This window comes from Rhineura floridana, chromosome 1 (assembly GCF_030035675.1).
Source record: "Rhineura floridana isolate rRhiFlo1 chromosome 1, rRhiFlo1.hap2, whole genome shotgun sequence".
In the NCBI taxonomy this organism is placed as follows: domain Eukaryota; kingdom Metazoa; phylum Chordata; class Lepidosauria; order Squamata; family Rhineuridae; genus Rhineura; species Rhineura floridana.
This window is the reverse complement of record NC_084480.1, coordinates 319,723,520-319,744,716: the sequence shown is the minus strand read 5'-3', so window position 1 is coordinate 319,744,716 and position 21,197 is coordinate 319,723,520. Positions and strand designations below refer to the sequence as shown.

General features: G+C 47.0%; 1 protein-coding gene across 1 annotated transcript in view; it reads right to left on the bottom strand.

Moving 5' to 3' along the window:
• The window catches only part of ZC3H3 (zinc finger CCCH-type containing 3), a 339,858-nt gene that overhangs the window by 19,063 nt on the left and 299,598 nt on the right, over positions 1-21,197 (bottom strand). Inside the window, exon 11 of the mRNA XM_061607107.1 lies at positions 13,024-13,214. Within this exon, the coding sequence (XP_061463091.1) occupies positions 13,024-13,214 (191 nt within the window). The remainder of the gene's footprint in view (positions 1-13,023; positions 13,215-21,197) is intronic.

Below are 21,197 nucleotides of genomic sequence, written 5' to 3'. Positions count from 1 at the left end.
GCCACAGGCCTGAACTTACAGGATCTGAACAGGGCGGTTCATGACAGATGCTGTTGGAGGTCGCTGATTCAGAGGGTCGCCTTAAGTTGAAATCGACTTGGAGGCACATAACAACAAAAATTATTTTATTTATATCCCGCCCTTCCTCCAGTAGGAGCCCAGGGCGGCAAACAAAAGCAGTAAAAACACTTTAAAACATCATAAAAACAGACTTTAAAATACATGAAAACAAAACATCTTTAAAAGCTTTTTTTAAAAAAAGCTTTCAAAACATCTTCTAAAAAAAGTTTAAAAAACATTTTTTAAAAAAGGTTTAAGAATATATTAAAAACCAATTCCAACACAGACACAGATACTACTAGTTGTTATGTGCTTTCAAGTCGATTTCGACTTATGGCGACCCTCTGAATCAGCGACCTCCAAGAGCATCTGTCATGAACCACCCTGTTCAGACCTTGTAAGTTCAGGTCTGTGGCTTCCTTGATGGAATCAATCCATCTCTTGTTTGGCCTTCCTCTTTTTCTACTCCCTTCTGTTTTTCCCAGCATGATTGTCTTTTCTACTGAATCATGTCTTCTCATTATGTGTCCAAAGTAGGATAACCTCAGTTTCATCATTTTAGCTTCTAGTGACAGTTCTGGTTTAATTTGTTCTAACACCCAATTATTTGTTTTTCTACTACTAATAAAACAAACTGGGCACTGCACTAAGATCTGCCATTGGACAGGGGAAACTCTTCCCCCCTTCGATACAGGGCAAAGCCTCTGGTTAGCGAAGCATCGCCATTGGAACATTAACTCACTTGTGGCAAAAAGGCCCTGCTGATGGAGCACAAGCCAGGCAGCCTTTGTCTAGGTTGAGGCTCAGCGTGAAGACAGAGAGGAAGCCCCAGTTGTGTCCTGAGGCTGAGCCCTCTGGGTCAGGACCCATTCTTTGGTGCACAGCTCTCATCTCTGTGGTGGCGACGTGGGCCGCAGAGGGTAATCCAGCCGGCGGAATGATGGAACCCTACAGACGTTTCGCTGGTCATGCGGGCAGGGCGGTGGTGTGTGTGTGTGTGGGGGCATTAGCACAAATCTCCTGTGACACTGGCTGTATGCTTCACGGCTTCTCAATTCCACTTGTCAATTCATTCACAAACACAATGGTTCCGTTTCGCGACTCACTGACCATAAAAGCTGGCAGATGAGCTCCCTGTTAGCTGACAAAATGCACTCAAACATGAAGCAGGCAGGAGTTATCTGTTAAGTCTGGGAGTGGACAGCCACTGGCCTCAGCTCCAGAGGAAGGGGAGGGGGGCCTCCTAATATGCTGCCCTCCCACTCTTGCCCCAAGAGGCTGTGGTGGCTCCAGTTCTGGCTGTCATGTGCAGAACTGTAAGGCACTGAAGCCAGGAACGGCTATGAGAAAGGAACTGATTTCAGAGGCCTGGCCAGCTGTAGATCTCGGTTTGTTCCTCTCACTCTCCTATTTGATTCATTTGCTGGGAGGCTTCCATTCAGAGTCATCCTAATTATGCATGTTCATGTCAACGCAAATTGGGATCATGAGAATCATAATGGTTTCTTAAAACAAAGAGTCATGGTTCCAGCTCTCATGTCTATTCTGCACCTGCATGGTTTGTTTGCTGCTTAAAACTTTATGCTAGGTAAGATCAGTGCCCCGGGGCACCCTACTTGCAACCTGTTCCTTTGATCTTTGGCCTTCTCCTCGCTTCAGGTCCGCCTCTGACTGCCAGTGCTCCTGCTGTTCTGGCTTATTGGATCCCAGCCAGGCTTGGCCACCTGGCTAGCAGCCTGACTTGGGTGCTGTAAGCATCACCACCAGAAGAGACATATCCTGCCCTTGGTCACAAAGAGAGAGCTATGAGTGTATTGTGACTCTGTAAGTTCACAGCCTGCGGGGCTTCTGCGCTGGGGCACCAGCAGACCTGGCCTCTGTTTTGAGGCAGCTTTGATCAAGTCACTCAGCCTCCGTTTTCCATCTGTAAAATGGGAATGCTGTCCTACTTCACAGATTGCTGAGAGAGCACGCAAATGTAAATGAAAAGTGATAGTTCACATGATAGACATAGGAAGTGGAGGAAGCGGCCCTCTCAATAACAAAATAGCTTTCCTTCTTTCAGTGTGCATGTGCGTGTAACTTCTATGCTCAAATTTTGAATTTTGATGCAAACCTTGCAGCGACTTTCCACCTGTGTTACTTCATTCTAAAAACTGCCATACAGATCTAGTGAGGGTGCAGCACTTGAGAGGCCCTTGTGGTCCAAATTTAGCCACCAGATGGTCAACTCAAGAGTCACCGCTCAAGGTGGTTTTGAACCATGTAGCTGAGGCCAGTGTCTATTCCAAGGTGCATCGATCTCGCTGGCTGAGATGAAGGAAAGGGCAGCTCCTATGAACTCTGGCAAGCACAAGCATCTGAAACATCCGAGTCCCAACATCTGTGATGCTATGTAAATAACCGTTGTGGGTGGATGGTAAGGCTGGTCTGTTAGATGGAATGGGAAAGATTTCCAAATATCTCAAGAGAGATGTTAATGCCCTTTCTCTGTGTATGCAAAGGCTCTGCATTACAAGAGGAAAGAGCTTTCAAAGACCACGCCATGATTAATCCACAAAAAGTGAGGATCACAGGCTTGCCAAACAAGGGAGGCTTGGCAGATCTGAAAGCTGCCAACAAATCAATAAGGACAGAGCAGATTGGGGGGGGGAACTGCAGACACAATTAGAGGCGCACAAATGAAGATATCAGAAAACACATTCTCAAAGAGCTTCCTGGGGGACAGGAAACTGCGGGCTGAATTCTGAACGAGAGCTCACTTGGGAACAACTGCACATGAGATGCTTCACCCCTTGGTTGCCACACCAAAAACTGAACAAAGTATTGCTAAAAGAATGGCTGGAAAGTTAAAATTAAAAAATGGTCATGAGGGGGGACGGAGGGAGGGCGTGGAAGAAAGGAAAGAAACGACTGAAGACGGACCCGACAGAAGTGCACAAAATTGTGGAGGGTGCATGGATAGTGAGAATTTATTATCTTATGGGGGAAACACACATTTATTTATTTATTTATTATTTGATTTATATCCCACCCTTTCTCCCAGCAGGAGCCTAGGGCAGCAATGGGAAGGAAGCTTGCGTGCAGGGCCTGATGTCATAGCCATGTCCTGTTTGCCCCCAGGAGTCAAAGGTACACTGCCTCTAATCATGGAGGTTCCATTAGACTTGTCACAGCTAATGTCTGTTCTATGAAAGTGCCTAATCCTCCTTTAAAGCCATTTACGATTGCTTCTCTCACCACATCTTGCGGCAGTGAATTCCATAATTTTGAGACTGTGTCACACAGAGAGCTTTCTTTGGTCTGTCCTGAACTCACCACCCTTCAATTCCTTTGCATGAACCTGAGCTCTAGGATTAGGAGAAAAAGAGGAATTCTGATTCTTCAGAATCACCAGCTATTTCTTCCTAGTAGTTCTGGAGATAACCTGGACGTTCGTAGGCCCTGTCAGCAAAAAGCAATATTGTTCAGTGTGTATTTTCATGACTTCCTGCTCTTTCCGCCCTATGAATCACAATTCTTCCTGCCATACATTGCCTTTGATCAAAAAGATTCACATTTGAGAAGACCTCAAAAAACAGGCAATCTGAAAGTTGTAACCTATGCCCTACACAGAGTAGACCCACTGAAATTAATAGACATGACTAACTTAGGTTCTTTAATTTCAATAGGTTTACTCCAAGTAAAACTCATTTGAATACAACCTTGAGGAAAAACACCCAACCACATTGAATAATTTGTTTTTAAGGGCAGAATCTGTGCTTTCTGAGAGCAGAATTTCTGGCACAATGGAGGAGTGGGGGAGAGGCAGGCCAGTAGGAATGGGTGGATGGATATTTGTTGCTCTAAGAATGTGCACATGCTACCTGCAGCTAGATGGACTCTGCATTAGGAAAGCAATTATATTAGAGGTTTGTTAACTCAATTATGAAAGCAGTTTGTGATGCTTTTTAATTAACTTGTTCAGTATGCCTGATGGAACATGGATTTGCCAGCGTATGCCAGATGCAGCGCTCAACAAGGGGACTGTGCTTTGGTGTGGAACTGGGATATCGAGGGAGTCAGGCAATGGTCTGTGTGTGTGTCTGTTTGTTTGTACACGCTCATGCACATATAAAGATACAGATGGAGAGCAAAATCCACTGGGGCCTTTCCTTGCCTCACTGAAATGAATCAGCACTGCACACGCTAAGGGGGAATGCCAAGGAAATAAAACATCTGAGGCCTTCAGAGAGTGGACTCTGACTCCACAGTTCTCCCTGCAAGCTTGCAATACTGTGCATGAGCGCTTGTGGATGCAGGCATGGCGGACGAAAGGAACACCACTGCTAGGAGCAGAGGAAGACAGAGAGGCAGTAGCCATGGAAGGACCTGCTGGAGATTCGGAGGCGGCTTGTGGACTGCAGACTACTTAGAGGAGGGGAACAGGGAGGACGACTGAATTTTATTTTTGCTAAATCTTAATGATCCCTTGTTATCAGCCATATTTACTTCCTGTTCAATGGTGTCACAACCTTGGGCGGTATTCAAGTAACTTTTTTGCGCCAGTACAAGGATTAGCACTAGCACAAGGGAATTCCCCCGCCCTCTCTTCCCCCATGAGCCCCCACACCATCCCCAAATCTGCTCTGCCTGGTTGGGGGGAAACCCAGAACAGATTTAGGGGGCGTGCAGGGGGAGAAGAGAGGGAAAGAGTTCCGTTGTGCAAGGAGAAATCCTTGCATGGACAGAACCTTAGCCTTGGTACTACGTTGAACACAGTCCCTTGTCTTTAACCATTTGCCTGACAGCCGTAGGCGGCCAGGTGTTTCATGCAAGCAAGTGGGCTGGCAGGCAAAGGAAGGCTGAATCAGTCCTTGGCAAAAGGCACATTTTTAACCAGCCTGACAAGAGGACAGTAGCCTATACTTCCATGTTGGCTGCGGAGGCAGCGTCTCCCTTTAGCAGGCTAGTAAAAATCTGTCCAGGCTAGTAAGTTTTGGGGGCTTATTTACAAGGCTGTAGCAGGGCTTTCTTCCTCAAGCCCCTGCAGTGGCTTCCCCACAGCTCAGTGGTAGAGCACGTGCTTTGCATGCAGAAGGTCCCAGCTTCAATCCCTCGCACGTCATGAGCCCCGTGGAGCACTCCTGGAGTGATGATGATGATGATGAAGAAGATACAGAACCGGACCCAGGAGAGGGTCCCAGTGGCTTATGACCAGGAAGTGGTGAAGCAGTGGCCCCAGGCTGTGGTCTGAAGGCACATGAGGCCAACTCCCTGCTGACGCTAAGCAGGGTCAGGTGAGGTCAGTGCCTGGATGGGAGACCACCTGGGAACCACATGGAAGCCGACTTGGGTTTCATGAAAAAAGAAAGGTGGGGTATAAATGTAATAAATAAATAAACATAGTTTCCAAGTCGCTTGAAGTACTAGTTCCCCTCTATTCAGCACTGGTTAGGCCTCATCTTGAGTACTGCGTCCAGTTCTGGCCTCTGCACTTCAAGAAGGATGCAGACAAACTGGAAAAGGTTCAGGGGTGGGCAACAAGGATGATCAGGGGACTGGAAACCAAGCCCTATCAGGAGAGACTGAAAGAACTGGGCATATTTAGCCTGGAGAAGGGAGATATGCTAGCACTCTTCAAGTACATGAAATATTGCCACACAGAGGAAGGCCAGGATCTCTTCTCCATCGTCCCAGAGTGCAGGACACGGAATAATGGGCTCAAGTTGCAGGAAGCCAGATTTCGACTGGACATCAGGAAAAACTTCCTGTTAGAGCCATATGACAACGGAACCAATGACCTAGAGAGGTAGTGGGCTCTCCGACACTGGAGGCATTCAAGAGGCAGCTGGAGAGCCATCTGTCGGGAATGCTTTGATTTGAATTCCTGCATTGAGAGAGGGTTTGACTCGATGGCCTTAGAGGCCCCTTCCAACTCTACTATTCTATGATTCTATGAAACAAATAAGACTTCAGCCTTTCTGACAGTGATAGCTCCTCCCCCCAGCTCCAGTTGCAACAGAGGGAATATTTGCTGATCAGAAGCCAGCCCCTTCTCCTCCCCTCCACCCCCTTCTTCACTCAAGCTGCAGCTGCCATGCACACCTTCTGCACAGGAGGAGGATCTCGACGAGGTGCCACCGTCACCCCAGACATGCAGACAATTGCACCAGCAGGCTCAACCGGCCTCCACTTTTCCAACCAGGAGGGATGTTTCTTTGCACACCCATTCCCATTCTGTGACACCTTCCTCACGACGGTAGAAAGAGCCCGACTGAAGCAACTTAAGGGTTGTAGGAGTGTGTGTCTAACTGCTGCAACAACGCCTGAGCTTTGAGGAGTCGTGCCTAGTTATGCTGTGTAGAAATGCCGAATGTTGTGTGACCCGTAAGCTGCCCCGTAAAGCGCTCTAAATGGAAGTTTCATTAAACAGACTGGAGAGAGAAAATACACCAGTGAGTCTGAGTCTAACTCCAGCAGGCTTGGCCAGGACAGCATCTCCAGGTAGGGATGGGAGAAACTCCTGTCTGAAACCCTGGACAGCCGCTGCCAGTCAGTGTAGACAATACTGAGCTAGATGGACCAACGGCCTGACATGGGATAAGGCAGCTTCCTGTGTCCCCAGGCTGTTCCTATGCAACCAAGCCCCTTTTGCTTCAAAGTTCTTGCAACACCATTGCAAGTCTCTCTGCTACCTTATCACGATCCGTTCCTGCCCATAATCCCCTGCCCTTGAACCCTCCTGGTTGGGCCAGGAAAGACCTATGGAGAGGTAGGATTAGGGATGGTGGGCACTTTCAGGGCTGGGCCCTGTGAGCACCCATGGGCCCCGGGCAGATGCCCAGTCTAGCTCTCCGCCTGCACCGGCCATGGGTGCCAGTCAGGAAAGGGCTTCCCAACTCTGTTTGACAAGACTTGGGGCACCTCACTGCTCAGGTCAACAAAGTTTGCTCCAAGGCCTTCCTCAGTGGACCGAAAATGAAAGCCAAGCAAACTGTTGTATGGGCGTCTTAGAAAATATCCATACAGGCATGGTAAAACGAAACCTTTATTACTGGACCAACCCCAAAATCACAAAGTAGCATGCAAACTTTTGAGTTCACAAGAGCTCTTATTCAGGCTGTATTCCAAGCAAAAAGGAAAAAGGGTGGTGGTGGTGAGAGGAAATAACATTTGCAATGCCTGGCAAGTGTGTGCAGCTTGTAAAAGACTTTCAAATCTCCCCCACCTCTTTCTTATTTTATTTTCTTGTTTAACAAGATTAAGAGTCCTGGTAAACTTAAAAATCGTGTATATTACTTAGTGATTTATTTGGACTGAAATAAGGTATTGCTTTACTATCCCCCAGTGGATTGGGGCAGGGGGGGTCTCCAAGTTTGCAGGTGGGTCCAGCCTTAAAACTGTCCCTGGATCAGCCTGTAGATGCCAAAGAGGAGTGAGATTTAAACTCCTGCCCTGCTCCTCACCCACCCCCATCTGTCCTCCCTTCCTCCCTCTCTGATTTATGTCCCTCAGCTGCATCTGCTTCAGCAGATCTGAGCCCCAGGAGCCTCACAGCAACCAGCTTCTCCTCTCCCAAGTGCCTAACACAGATGGCACATGGGATGCAACAGCCCACTTCAGAGAGCAAATGAGACTTCGGAATCTTGCACTTGACTTCAGGAAAAACTTCCTAACTGTTAGAGCCATATGACAATGGAACCAATGACCTAGAGAGGTCGCGGGCTCTCCGACACTGGAGGCAGTCAAGAGGCAGCTGGACAGGCACCTGTCAGGAATGCTTTGATTTGGATTCCTGCACTGAGCAGGGGGTTGGACTTGATGGCCTTATAGGCCCCTTCCAACTCTACTATTCTATGATTCTATGAATAAATTATGCAATCACAATAAATACAAAGGGGTGTGTGTGTGTGTGTGTTCTGAGTCGGGAAAACTGCTCACTTGGAGTAGGGTTTGTATTTCCTTAGTACAGGGGATACCCAGAGCAGTGTACTTTGTATGCAATTGGGTTCCCAACATGAAATGTAGGATCCACAATTAGCTATTTTGAGAAGCATGACATTCATTGTTATCAGGTTTCTAGTCCTTAGCATCAACTAAAACAGCTGGGAAGGCTCCAGTCCCCCATACAGGGGAGAGCTTTCAAAGGCCAAGGGCTTCAGGGTTATCTGCAGCTAAATATCTTTCCTCCAGAGCAATTTATCTTACTAGTCCTCTCACTCTGTTCTCCATACTCTGCACTGTCCTTCTTCATTTGTGTCTTCTGACTCAAAACATGATTTCAGGTTCCTGGGAACCGGCTCAGCTTTTCTCAGAGAGTCCCCAAATCATGTAATACCCTGATCTGAGCCTTCTCCCACTCCATCTGCTCCACGGCCACTTCCAGAGAACCCATTTGCTACCGGGCCAAGTTCAATGTTCCAGTTTTGGTGTACAAACCCTATACAGTTCGGGACCAGGATACCTGAAAGACCGTCTTACCCCTTATATGCCCAGTCGATCACTGTGCTCTGCAGGTGAGGGCCTCCTGCAGATACCATCTTATCAGGAGGTTCGTTCTGCACAACATAGGAAGCAGACCTTTAGTGTGGCAGCACCTACTCTGTGGAATTCCCTCCCCTTAAATATTAGACAGAGAGCCAGTGTGGTGTAGTGGTTAAGGTGTTGGACTACGACCTGGGAGACCCAGGTTCGAATCCCCACACAGCCATGAAGCTCCCTGGGTGTCCTTGTGCCAGTCACTGCCTCTCAGCCTCAGAGGGAGGCAATGGTAAACCCACTTTGAATACCGCTTACCATGAAAACCCTATTCATAGGGTCGCCTTAAGTTGGGATCGACTTGAAGACAGTCCATTTCCATTTCAAATATTAGACAGGCGCCATCTCTGTTACCTTTTCGGCACCTATTGAAGACCATCCTCTTTCCACAAGCCTTTTAAGTTGAGACCTTATCCCAGTCTGCTTCTGCGTTGGAATTGTTTTTTAATATGTTTTTAAATCTTTTTTTAAAAAACAATGTTTTTTAATCTTTTTAAAAAAATATCTTCAAAGCTTTTAAAAAAATGTTTTTAAAGTTATTTTGTTTTAATGTATTTTAATGTCTGCTTTTATGATGTTTTCAAGTGTTTTTAGTCTTTGTTTGCCACCCTGGGCTCCTGCTGGGAGGAAGAGTGGGATATAAATAAATAAATAAATAAATACCTGCTCACTGAGCACCCATCCTGATTTGCATCCCCAGAGTTTGCGAGGTCTTATTTTATTTATTTATTTATTTGTTTATTATTTGATTTATATCCTGCCCTTCCTCCCAGCAGGAGCCCAGGGCAGCAAACCATGATGCCTGCTGCTTAATGAGCGTTCGTTCTGATTTGTTCATGGGGAGGTTGCATGACGTCAACCAAGCGCCTCTCTCCCTGCGATGAAGTGACTCAGTCTCTTCTTGCAAAGGGCAATCCAAGCCTGTTACAACTGGCTAACATGCCTCTTGGTTTGGAGGGCAACTTTACAGGCTGGGGGGGAAAATAACAAAACAGGCGGGAGATGGAAGAGTCCAAGGCAAGAGATATGGGTGTGATACAGGTGCGTGTCTTTGGGGGAGGGAAGGGTTCTCTCACAGAGTTATTCCTGCAGAAAAGGAAGCAGTAAACAAGAACTGAAGCTCTGTACCTCAATGAATTTTCCAGAGCGAAAGTGTTTTGAGCGTGCTCAGTGGAGCCGTTAAAAAAGACTGGAGCGAGCATCTTCCATTAACGTTACGACCGTGAAATATGACAATAAAATGATAGCCGTATGGTCGCAAATTTGCAGCCCGCCGAGTTGCCAGGGGTTTATCCTCACTCAAACGTGCAGAGAGCTGTAAAATGTTTACAGAAAGGGTCGTTTGCCACCATAAAATCCTCTTTTCTCTCCTAAACAAGGCTGAGTGGAGTCATTTACAAACCCCAGAATGTTCATTGGGGGAGAGGGGAACATCTGTTCTCTCCAGGAGCCTGCAGTGATCTTCTCGAACAAATTAACTAAAATGGGTGCTTTCTAATTAAATTAGCACTCGATTGGAAGGGCCCGCATTGGTGCACTTGGTTACAACTAGCACTGGGAGGACTGTTCGCTCTGGCGCAAGCTATTTAACTGGAAGGTGAAATATGGAGAGGCACATTACCTGCAGACGATTACCACCAAAGCAACGGGAGGTTTCGCTCCTGCCCTCTCCACAGCAATGAGAGCACAAGAAGTTAAAGGCTTTAAACCCTCCAGCAGAAAGAGAGAGAGAGCATACTGGAGGTTCTCAGAACAGTTGCCTGTGGCTGGCGTGGTAAAGATGTGGGAAGTGAAGGGACCCAGGGTCACGCAGCAAACCAAGCATAGATACTCTCTGCAAGGGCTTAGCCACGCGTGCTCACTGGAATCTCCATTTGTAAAAAACAGGGGAAGGCAGTTGCCTTCCTGCCTGGATTGTGATATCCCTAAGGGCATTTAGTGGCCTCTGAGGAAAAACAGAATGCTCAACCTTTGACCCAACCCCACAGGGCTGCTCTGACATTCCTACTTTAAAAGCAGTATTTTGGTGGCAACGTAGCCCAAATATTCATCTTGTAGCTCATCTCATTTGTGCAAATCTAACAAAAGTGCCTGTGTTTGTGCTCACATGTCTGCTCAGAATCCGCCCAACCTGCTGAAATTTCACCAGGCTCTGCCCACACAAGCTTATACCCATAATCTTAAGGACTAGAGACTTACTCTCTTGTGTTGTTAGCTTTATAACAAAAGCTGAGATCACTGCTGGGCAGCTTGCTAAATGCCCCTTCTCTGAAGGGACACTCCCTGTTCCAGAAGATCTTCGCTCTATAGTAGGGCCCCGCTTTTCGGCGGCCCGCTAATATGGCGGCTTTCAATTAGAGTAAGGCCCCACTCGTGCGGCGCTTGTTCCACTTTTACGGCGTTTTTGGGGCGTCAGGCACCATTCTATTGAATGAGTTCTGCTTTTCAGCAGGTTTTGCTTTTCCGCGGGGGTCTGGAATGTAACCCACCATATGAGTGGGGCCCAACTGTATAACGCAGGAGGGGAGCCTGTGACTTCCATGTATGATTTGGTAGCTTGTTGGGAACTGCGATGACTGCCCCATGTGGCAAGCTGTGTCAACTACACCTTCTCCAGGAAGAATCCTCCAGACTGACTCGACCCAGGCTATCCACTGGCTCCTTCTGGGAAGCAGGAAAGAGTAGAAGGCGACTCAGTGGTGCCTCTGCTTGAGCCACAAGGCCTTTCTGAGCTCTGGCATTTGTAGTTCTGATTGCCCATGGCTCCTGGCTCTCTCTAGACAGCTGAATCTCAGTGCAACTCTACACTACAGCCAACCCAACAGCCTCCATGTTGCATCCTCCAGGAAGGAAGGATGTTGCAGACGTCACCTAATGGACAGGTGGGCGTGGTCTGGGGAAAATGGGCTCACAGGCCAAATTGGACCCCCTGGCAGGCCAAGACTGGCCCGTGGACCGCAGGTTACTTGGACCTTCTTTGTCTCCTGGCTCGCCCCCATACCCATAATGGGGTGCGTGTGGCAGAACACAGCATGCCAAAGGCCCCTGGTTCAATCCCTGGCTGTGTAGTTAAAAGAATTGGAGAGCAGGAAATGGGGAAGACCTTTCTCTCTGCCAGGGAGCCTGGAGGGCTGCTGCCAGCCAGAGTGGGTAATACTGGGCCAGATGGACAAAAAGCCTGACTTGGTAAGAGGCAGCTTCCGATGTCAGCCCACCCACCCCGTCTTGCATATCCAAAGGAGACCATAAGCTTTACGTAGCTCCTCACACATGTGTCTGCTCTATATGTTTTCAGGAGGAAGACTTAAAGAAAAGGCAACTGAAAAAGAGGAAAGTAACAGTAGGCAGTGAGTGGCCCTCGGGTTCCGGGGTTAGGCTTCTCCATCTCAAAGCAGGGCTCACTTTCTTCAGTTTGACTGATGGCCTGCCATATCCCAGAGGCTCAGAGGGATAACTGGTCTAGGTTTGTTTTGCAGAGGCAGGCGGTTGAGGAGAGTGCAACCAGAGCAACCGCACCTTCCCAGGTTTGGCGGTTCCCAGATCAGGAAGAGACGCCTGCCCCTGGGTTGAGAGGGGAGGGCAGGGTGGGCAAGACTACACTTCAAGGAGGGGGAAGGGATGCTTGTAGCCTCACTGCATTCTTCAGATGGAACTTTTTTTCACTCCTGTAAAAATAGGATGCAGCCCAGACTCACCTGACTTTCCCCCCTACCACACCCCCAGTCAGTTTCCTAGCCTAATTTTCCATGGATCAGCTGAAAAATTGTGTTTTGGAATTTGGAAAATGATTATATTCAGAGATTAGGCTTAATTCCTTAAATTCATTTTTCAGTCGAAAGACTGGACTGAGCCGGCATTGTTAATCAAGTATATAAACCTCTTAAGAGAGAAAAAAGCCCCCCTTTGTTATGTGATACAGTAGGGCCCCGCTTTTCGGCAGCCTGCTTTTCAGCGTTCCGCTAATATGGCGGCTTTCAATTAGAGTAAGGCCCCACTCATACGGCACTTGTTCTGCTTTTATGGCATTTTTCGGGCGTCGGGTGCCATTTTATTGACGGAGTTCCACTTTTAGGCGGGTTTCGCTTTTAGGCGGGGGTCTGGAACATAACCCACCGTATGAGTGGGACCCTACTGCATAATCCCCACCCCAAGCACAGACACACTACATTGACAACCTACGTTCCTTCCCGCATGGGAAAAGCCATTAACTACAAATTATCTTCCATGCAACACCCCGCCATTTCAACTCTCAACCGATCACTTCCCTGAAATGATTTTCATTGCCCCTTATGTCAAGCAAGCATGATCCAGCAAAGTCTGGGAAACTAATGACATTTTGAACGCTGACACTTCTGCCATTTCTTTCCTGCTGGAAGACACCTCTGGCTGCTCAGCCCACAAACGTTTAGGACCAGAAGCTGAGTCAACGGCCCCTGCTGGTACCTGCATCTTCCCCGCTCCTGTCCCTCTCGGGCTTGCGGTCTTCCTCGCTTGGAGACGTGGAGGGTGAACGGAGAGAGATGAAGGATGGCAGCTTAGTCAGCTTGCTGGTTTGTAAAGGGATTTCGGGGTTCCAGACTGTCCTCTCCCGCTCTGATCCTGAGGGCCCGGCTGTTTCTTCATTATCCTCTTTCCTAAGAGAGAGAAAAAAGAACAAGGCATAGGCAGGCACATAAAGAGGGTATGTAATTTTTAATATGTAATTTTATTTTATAATGTATATTTTTTAACTGCTGATTTTATTTTGAAATTTTTTTAGGTTAACTTCTGACTTTTCTCAACAATTTGAATGTACATATTATGTAAACTGCTGAGAGGAGGGGTTCCCAAACTGTGGTCCGTGAGCTTCACCCAGGTGGTCTGTGGGATCTCCACATTAATATTCATGTTGATTTTAACTGCATTTTTATTTCTTATATTGAATTTTATTCCATTACGATTTGAATTCTATGCAATGCAAATTGTAATATGATAAAATATAATCCAAGAAACTAAAGAAGCAATAAAAACCCAATTAAAAGTCATTCAATGTTTAGCACAGCGCAATACAATGGCTGCAATAGGCAGGAGAATCATTAACTGGTCTGCCAAGACCATCAGCAATTTTCAAGTGGTCTGTAGGGAAAAAAGGTGGGCAGTCACTGGCTTAGAGGTTTTTACAATTAAGTGGTATACAAATTCTGCTAAGTAAAATAAATAAAAATGAAGAACTTTTAATGCTAGTGGGAGAAACAGCTGGATTTTGCAAAGGCCATTAGGATTAAGCAGGAGAATATTAAAACCACAGTAGGTAGAAGTGAGAGAGTTCTAGGAGCTCTTTGCCCTGGTAATGAATCCAGATCAAACTAGCCCTGGGGTCCTCCCTGACATCGCAGATGCCACTCATCGATAAGAGGACTTTGAATTTGCAAAGCATTTCACAGCCTTATTGATTTTGCCCTCTCAACAACCCTGCAAGATTGTCTACGGTTCTTAAGATGGAAAAGAGAGGCCCAGATATCAACTCCACCATATGACAAGTCGACAGAAAGTGCAGGACTTGGCACAATGTGTGACCAGCACGGGAAAAAATGGTGCAAGGAGAAACAGAGGGCCCTTCTTTGAAAATAAGCAGTAAGAATGCATGTGTGAAAAAGATTTAGATATGATGGTCTTGGTCCAATAAAGGTCTTCAAAGTAATTTGCAATTTGCAATTAATTCTAAAATACACAACAAGGGCACATTCTGCATGCTTCCTGTGAGCATTTGCTTATTTTATTTATGAACGTATTTATATACCACCCTTTCACAAAACATCAGGACAGTATACAGCAACATAAAACATTTAAAAGCAAGACAAAACAATCATCAGGATTGTTGCAGGATGACTTAAATGAGCTCTCAAAGCAGTACAATTCAAGAAGCAATGCTATGGCCAAGCAACGACAGGCATCCCCCTTTCCCAGGTCCTACAATGCAATGAACGGGGATGTACTTAAAAAGCCTTAAATGGCTTGACCACTTAAACAGTGAATCAAAATTTCTATTTGTGAGTAAGTGTGTGTCCATTTTAGTTAGAATAAAAGGCAGGCCTCACTGTTTCAGTAAAGCTTTGTGGGCCACTGTGAAAAAGCTTGGAACCTGCTTTGGTCATACAATGATTCCTAATTTGCTAAGACATGCATGTGGAGACAATTAATCAATCAATTAATTAATTAAATCGGCCACACAACAAGGAAAGGAAGAACTGATCTCACCCTAATGGACTTTATTTGCTCTAGGTGACATCAGCATGTACACAACATCTAATTTTCAGCAACGTGATTTCATGTCTAGTAGACTGGCCATGGGCACACTAGTCGCTTCAGAAGCTGCAAGGGTTTTTCTGGCTATGTTTTTAAGTGACTTTGCCTTCGGTTGGACATGCCTGTCTTCCCCACTGCTGACTTCAAACCTTCCAGGACCGCCCACAGCAAAGTGTTGGGCCAATCACTGTCTCTGCCTGAGCCTACACCAAAGTGCTTCCATTGGTCACACCTGGAGGGGCAACAGTTGTGAAATCTGTCTGCAGCTGAATTAAAAAAAATTCTCTGATCCAACCGGGTTTTAGAGTAAAAAGGGGCAAAGTTTGACTAGCTTCGTGTGCCCGTTTTTAGAAAAAATAGGTGGCGATGCACTGGAACCAGCACAAAAGTAAGTGCCTCTACCCAGACAAAGGCATTTTCTGGATATGGGACTTCCTAGTTACTTTTAACACCTTTTTTTAAAATTCTCCCATGGGGCAAAAGTGACAGTAACACTCAGGAAATCATGAAGAAATCCAGAATATTAGCACAACTATGATTAGGTTATAGTGTATCTTCCACCTATCCCTTTAAAAAGGACAGAAGATAGGTAGTTGTTCATAGAATCATAGAATCGTAGAGTTGGAAGCGGCCTATAAGGTCATCAAGTCCAACCCCCTGCTCAATGCAGGAATCCAAATCAGAGCATTCCTGACAGATGGCTGTCCAGCTGCCTCTTGAATGCCTCCAGTGTCGGAGAGCCCACTACCTCTCTAGGTCATTGGTGCCATTGTCGTATGGCTCTAACAGTTAGGAAGTTTTTCCTGATGTCCAGTCGAAATCTGGCTTCCTGCAACTTGAGCCCATTATTCCGTGTCCTGCACTCTGGGACAATCGAGAAGAGATCCTGGCCCTCCTCTATGTGGCAACCTTTCATGTACTTGAAGAGTGCTATTATAATTCTCCCCTCAGACTTCTCTTCTCCAGGCTAAACATGCCCAGTTCTTTCAGTCTCTCCTCATAGGGCTTGGTTTCCAGTCCCCTGATCATCTTTGTTGCCCTCCTCTGAACCCGTTCTAGTTTGTCTGCATCCTTCTTGCAGTGCGGAGACCAGACCTCGACGCAGTATTCAAGATGAGGCCTAACCAGTGCTGAATAGAGGGGAACTAGTACTTCACGCAATTTGGAAACTAATAGAGGGGAACTAGTACTTCACGTGATTTGGAAACATGTTCTAACTCAGATTTTATTTTGTGTGAAAGTAATGAATACTTTTGAGTTTTAAACATTTAAAAATTGTCCCCTCAATGAACATGTAATCCCATTGTTATTGTTTCTGGGAATTTGGCAGTTGGGGTAGAGGTTTTTACAACAGCCCTGAGATGTAGTCCAGTGCTATTATTTCTATATTTGGGGGTGTGTGGAAGGCTGAAGCTTAAAGTACTTTATGGCAACCTCACAGTTGTAGTTCAGGAGTTATGGTACATAGTAATATAACACAACCACCCTTTTGTACCACAGTTTGGCTCTAATTACATATGATACCAAGAGATCTATTATCAATCTCCAGGTGTTTCATCTGCGTATTTACATTTTTAAGGGAAATGCAAGCTCAGGGGTGGTATCTCTAAGGGGAAAACAGGGTGCAACAAGTTACAAAAAGGGCAGCTTAAGAGCTTTGGACAGTGTGCGCTTGCCCCTTTAACTTGTTACTATCAAGCAGGAAATAGTCTGAGTGCTATTCCAGACTGCCTCCACCCCATTACCCTATCATGGGATTTTGAACATGATCTGAGAGTAACTTGCAAAGAGCACTGCCACTGATACCAACAAAGTGAGCAAAAAAGGGCAGTTAGAAAGGGGCACTCTCAGTGGTCATCTAGATGTGCCAAAGCTGTCGCTTGAGCATCTTACAGATGTGAGAAACAACCTGTCTTCCTTGGGCGAGAGACTAGTGGTCAGCAGGAAGCAAGGGCCATTTGAATATCATTTAAAAACAGGTAGTAGTTTAATCATGTTTTTAAGTGTCTTTGCACCTTAATCTTCAGGAAGGTCGTCCTGTCTTCCTAACTACCCCCCCCCCAAAACAACAACAACAACAACAGACAGCCATGTAGAAGCTAACTCCCTGGAGCCAAGTCAGTGCTAAACTTCTAAAATACAATGCACTGGGTGTAGCATCCCCCCAACTCCCCCCTCTCTCAAGTTGTACCTTCTGGTCTGGAAACTCATCTCAGATCTGTTTTGTTTTGGTTCTAGCCATTGCCATTACATTAGTATTTTCTTAGTGTCCAATGTGTGAGGACTGGTTATGGTTACTCAGACGCCAGCAGAAAGCCCTCTGCACACTCTCAGAGATGCCCTCTTTTTTGTTTCACACCTTCTTTTGCATCCTCCTGAACTGAGCTCTGGCCTTTAGCAGGCGTTGGAGCTCAGCCCTGACTCCAGTTCAGCCCCAACCACCTGCCTTTCCCTCCTCCTCCTCCCTCCCTGACATTGGCTCAAGTCCTGGCCCATCCCAAAGATTCTGGTGTCTCCCAGCAAATCCAGCTAATGTGATGTTTCATCATGCTTGACATCTCTGACGGCAGGGCTAATAAAGACAGAGGGACCCTGCTATTTAAAAGCTCCTCTCGCCTAACTGCCCCCTCCCTCTCCCCAAAAGGGACTGGAACGTAGGCCCAGCAGGGACAGAGCTCCCCCCCATGCGCCCTCCCCACCCCTCACATTCTTACCTAAAATGAGCAAGGAAGTATTTTACACCTCATTGACACATGGGCTACACGCTGGATGGCATTCCAAGTTTATTCTGTCACCCTAGATAACTCTGGAGAACTCGCAAGGGCATCCGCTGCTCCAAGCACTACCATACAAGGAAGGGCCGGGGGGAGAAGGGGCTCCAAGGAGGACTCTCGTGGGACTGATATAGAGAGGTAAGACTATGAGCATCGGGGATATTCCAGCTCTGCCCCGACTTCACAGTCCACACAGTCAGGTTGCTCATCAGAGAGGGCTGATGGGAGAAGGGTTTGGTTTGTCCAGAGAGAGAACAAGCTGGGCTGGTGCTATTGTGGCATCCTCTCTGTCTGATCCACATGCAGCCTGATCCCATCCATATTTTATTTATTTATTATTTGATTTATATCCCGCCCTTCCTCCCAGCAGGAGCCCAGGGCGGCAAACAGAAACGCTAAAAACACTTTAAAACATAAAAACAGACCATAAAATGCATTAAAACAAAACGTTAAAAACATTTTTAAAAAAAAGTTTTTAAAACATCTTTAAAAAAGGGTTAAAAACATATTATTAAAAAAAAACACATTAACAAGCAATTCTAACACAGACGCAGACTGTGTTACAAATATGTCTGCTTTTATGATGCTTTAAAGTGCTCTTGTTTGCTGCCCTGGGCTCCTACTGGGAGGAAGGGCGGGACAGAAATGTATCAAATAAATAAATAAATAAATGGTTTCAATGGGGATTTACTCCCAAAACACACCACACACAGGGGAGGATTGCAGCCACTGATCTGTCCCACCTTACACTCTCCACGTGGCTCAAAGTGGATGGCCCACAATTTAGCAACTGCTTCATTGCTATTACACAACAAGCCTAAGAAGCGTGTCGCTCCCCATGCCTGTTTTGCAGATCAGAAGCTGACGAGGAGACCCTGATACGTGTTCAAACCCACGTGCTTCCACGGGCCTGGAATTGGTGGCATTCACTAGTGAGCGGTGCCTACATTGGGTTGCTGGGCGGCGCAGCAACAATCCCACATCCACAGCCTTGCTCGTCATCACTTAAGTTGGCCTCGCCTGGTTAATGGTGACATTAAAAGAAAGGAAGAAACCTGAGAAATGACAAGTGTCTGGCAATTGTCCCTCTCTCTTTCAGGAGCATTGAAAGAGAGCCTGGCTGGGAGTCCAGAGTCTAAGAGTTCAAATCCCTGCTCGCCTGGGTGTCCAGGGCCAGCTAAAGATCACCCCCACAGTGAGTGGCTCAGGGGTGATGTGCCCTGCCACCTGTGCAGCCGTGGGCAAGCTGCATAGTCCCAAGGAGCCCAGTTGCCCCCCAGCTGGCAGTTGCAGACAGGAAGGGGCTGGCTAGTGCAGCTGTGGCAAGCTGAGAAGGCCCTAGTCAGCTGGGGAGGACTAGCCTCAGAAGGAGGCAATGGGAAACCCTCTCTGAATACCGCTTCCCATGAACACCCTATTCATAGGGTAGCCATAAGTCGGGACCGACTTGAAGGCAGGTCATTTCCCAGGCAAGGTGTTGACCAAGTAGATCAGCCAAAAGCTCAAGAACGCTCCTTTGGAGTCTGCTCCTTTGGGCATTTCCGTTAAAACAAAAGCAAACGTCCTAAGTGGGCCCGATTACATTCCTTAACTAATACGGGTACTCAACAAAGTCCCTGGAGTGAGGACTGTGGCCCAGTTGCAAGGGGTTAAAAGGCAGGGAGGCAGAGCGGGCTCTATACACTCTCCTCCTTTCCCACTCTCGTGGTCATTCTGGAAAGGGAGTGTGGGGTTTACACTGCATGCAAAGCCACGGCCTATTTATTTATTTCATCTATGCGACACTTCTCCTGAGGCATCCCAAAAGTGATTTACAATACAACAAAAACAAACATATAGAACTGCATATATAAAAGCAATTATATATGAACAAGCATACTCTGTCCTGTTCTGTCCTGGGCCCCTGCCTGCCTCTCTTCCCAACCAGTTGCACCGCACTACACCGGAGGGTGCATGGGCGGGCTTGGAGCTGAGGCTGGGACATGGAACTGGCAATAAAGTCAGAGATGACACAGAGAGAGACTTCAGGCCCTCTTGCGTGTTGAGAACAGCAGAGGAGGCCCTTTCGGTCGTTCTGCCGCCCTTGGAAGTTTCGGGGGGTGGTGGTCCGGAAGAGGCCCTTCTCTGTGGCAGCCCCTAAGCCAGCCTTTCCCAACCAGTGTGCCTCCAGATGTTGTTGGACCACAACTCCCATCAGCCTCAGCCAGCATTGCCAATGTCAGGAAGATGGGAGTTGTGGTCAAACAACATCTGGAGGCACACTGGTTGGGAAAGGCCGCCCTAAGCTGTGCAACTCCCTCCCCACCAAGGTGCACCTGGTAAGTTCACTGTACAGTTCTAGGTGAATGCCTAAAACATGCACCTCTTTACCCTGGCCTTCGACACCCGAGACATGTACTTTTAGCACCTACCGTATTTGGGGATTTTAGATTGTTTTAAAATAGTTTTTAATGTCGTGTTTTGAAATTGCTGTAACCCGCCCTGGGTGAAGGACGGGTAATAAATGATGATGATGGTGATGATGATGATGATGATGATAATGATAGCCCACACCGGCAGCCATCACAAGACTACATCAGAGGACCACCAGCCCTGTTGACAGGCCACAGGGACACATTCTCTGCTCTTGCAAGACACAGCAGTTGCAAGGGTGTGGGGGGGGGAGAAGGACAGGAAGTGGGTGTTACCTAGGGAGGATGTGGGTGTCTGCTGGAAGTCAGCATTTAAGGACCACATGGCAAATAGGGAGGGGAGGGCTCCCTAAGAGCCAGCTGGGTGGCTAGAAGGAAAGGTGGATGTTGTTTAAACCCTTCGCCTCTATCTGAGGCTTGAGCAGGAGACGTGAGCCATGTCTTCTGCAACCTCTGAAGCACTGCAGTGACATCTGTGGGGAGGGGGTGGCACTTTGGGGGTAATTAGCTGCCTCACTGACTCCCTCAACAGTCGGGTTGCTGTGTAGGTCTAGGTCTGAAGGATACAGTTAAAATGAGGTGGGGTGAGACCCTTGCAAAGAAAATGCACAGCAGATTTGAGGCTGGGGAAGTGTCCAGTGCCGAAGGAGTGGCAGAACGGCTACAGACAGAATTACCCTCCCACCCCCCAGCTTTTCTATTCTGGGACTATATAAATATATCTGCTGTATTCTGTAATGCAGAAGTGGATCGCTTTCTGGGGGACGGGACAAGACAAAGCCATCATGAGCCACAGGGCCACAGCCCATCAGCGCAATTTAGGCACACAGACAATTAACATGATTTGCAAGCTGCAAAGCTTTTATTCAGTTTCCTTGTTTTTATCTTTAAGCTGAGAGCTGCCTTGAGTACAGCTTCTATAGAAAGGTGAGATATACATTGATGGACTGCCTTCAAGTTGATTCCGATTTAATGGCAATCCTATGAATAGGGTTTTCATGATAAGCTGTATTCAGAGGTGGTTTACCATTGCCTTCCAGGCAGTGACTGGCCCAAGGTCACCCAGTGAGCTTCATGGCTGTGTGGGGATTCGAACCCTGGTCTCCCAGGTCATAGTCCAACATTCTAACCACTACACCACACTGGC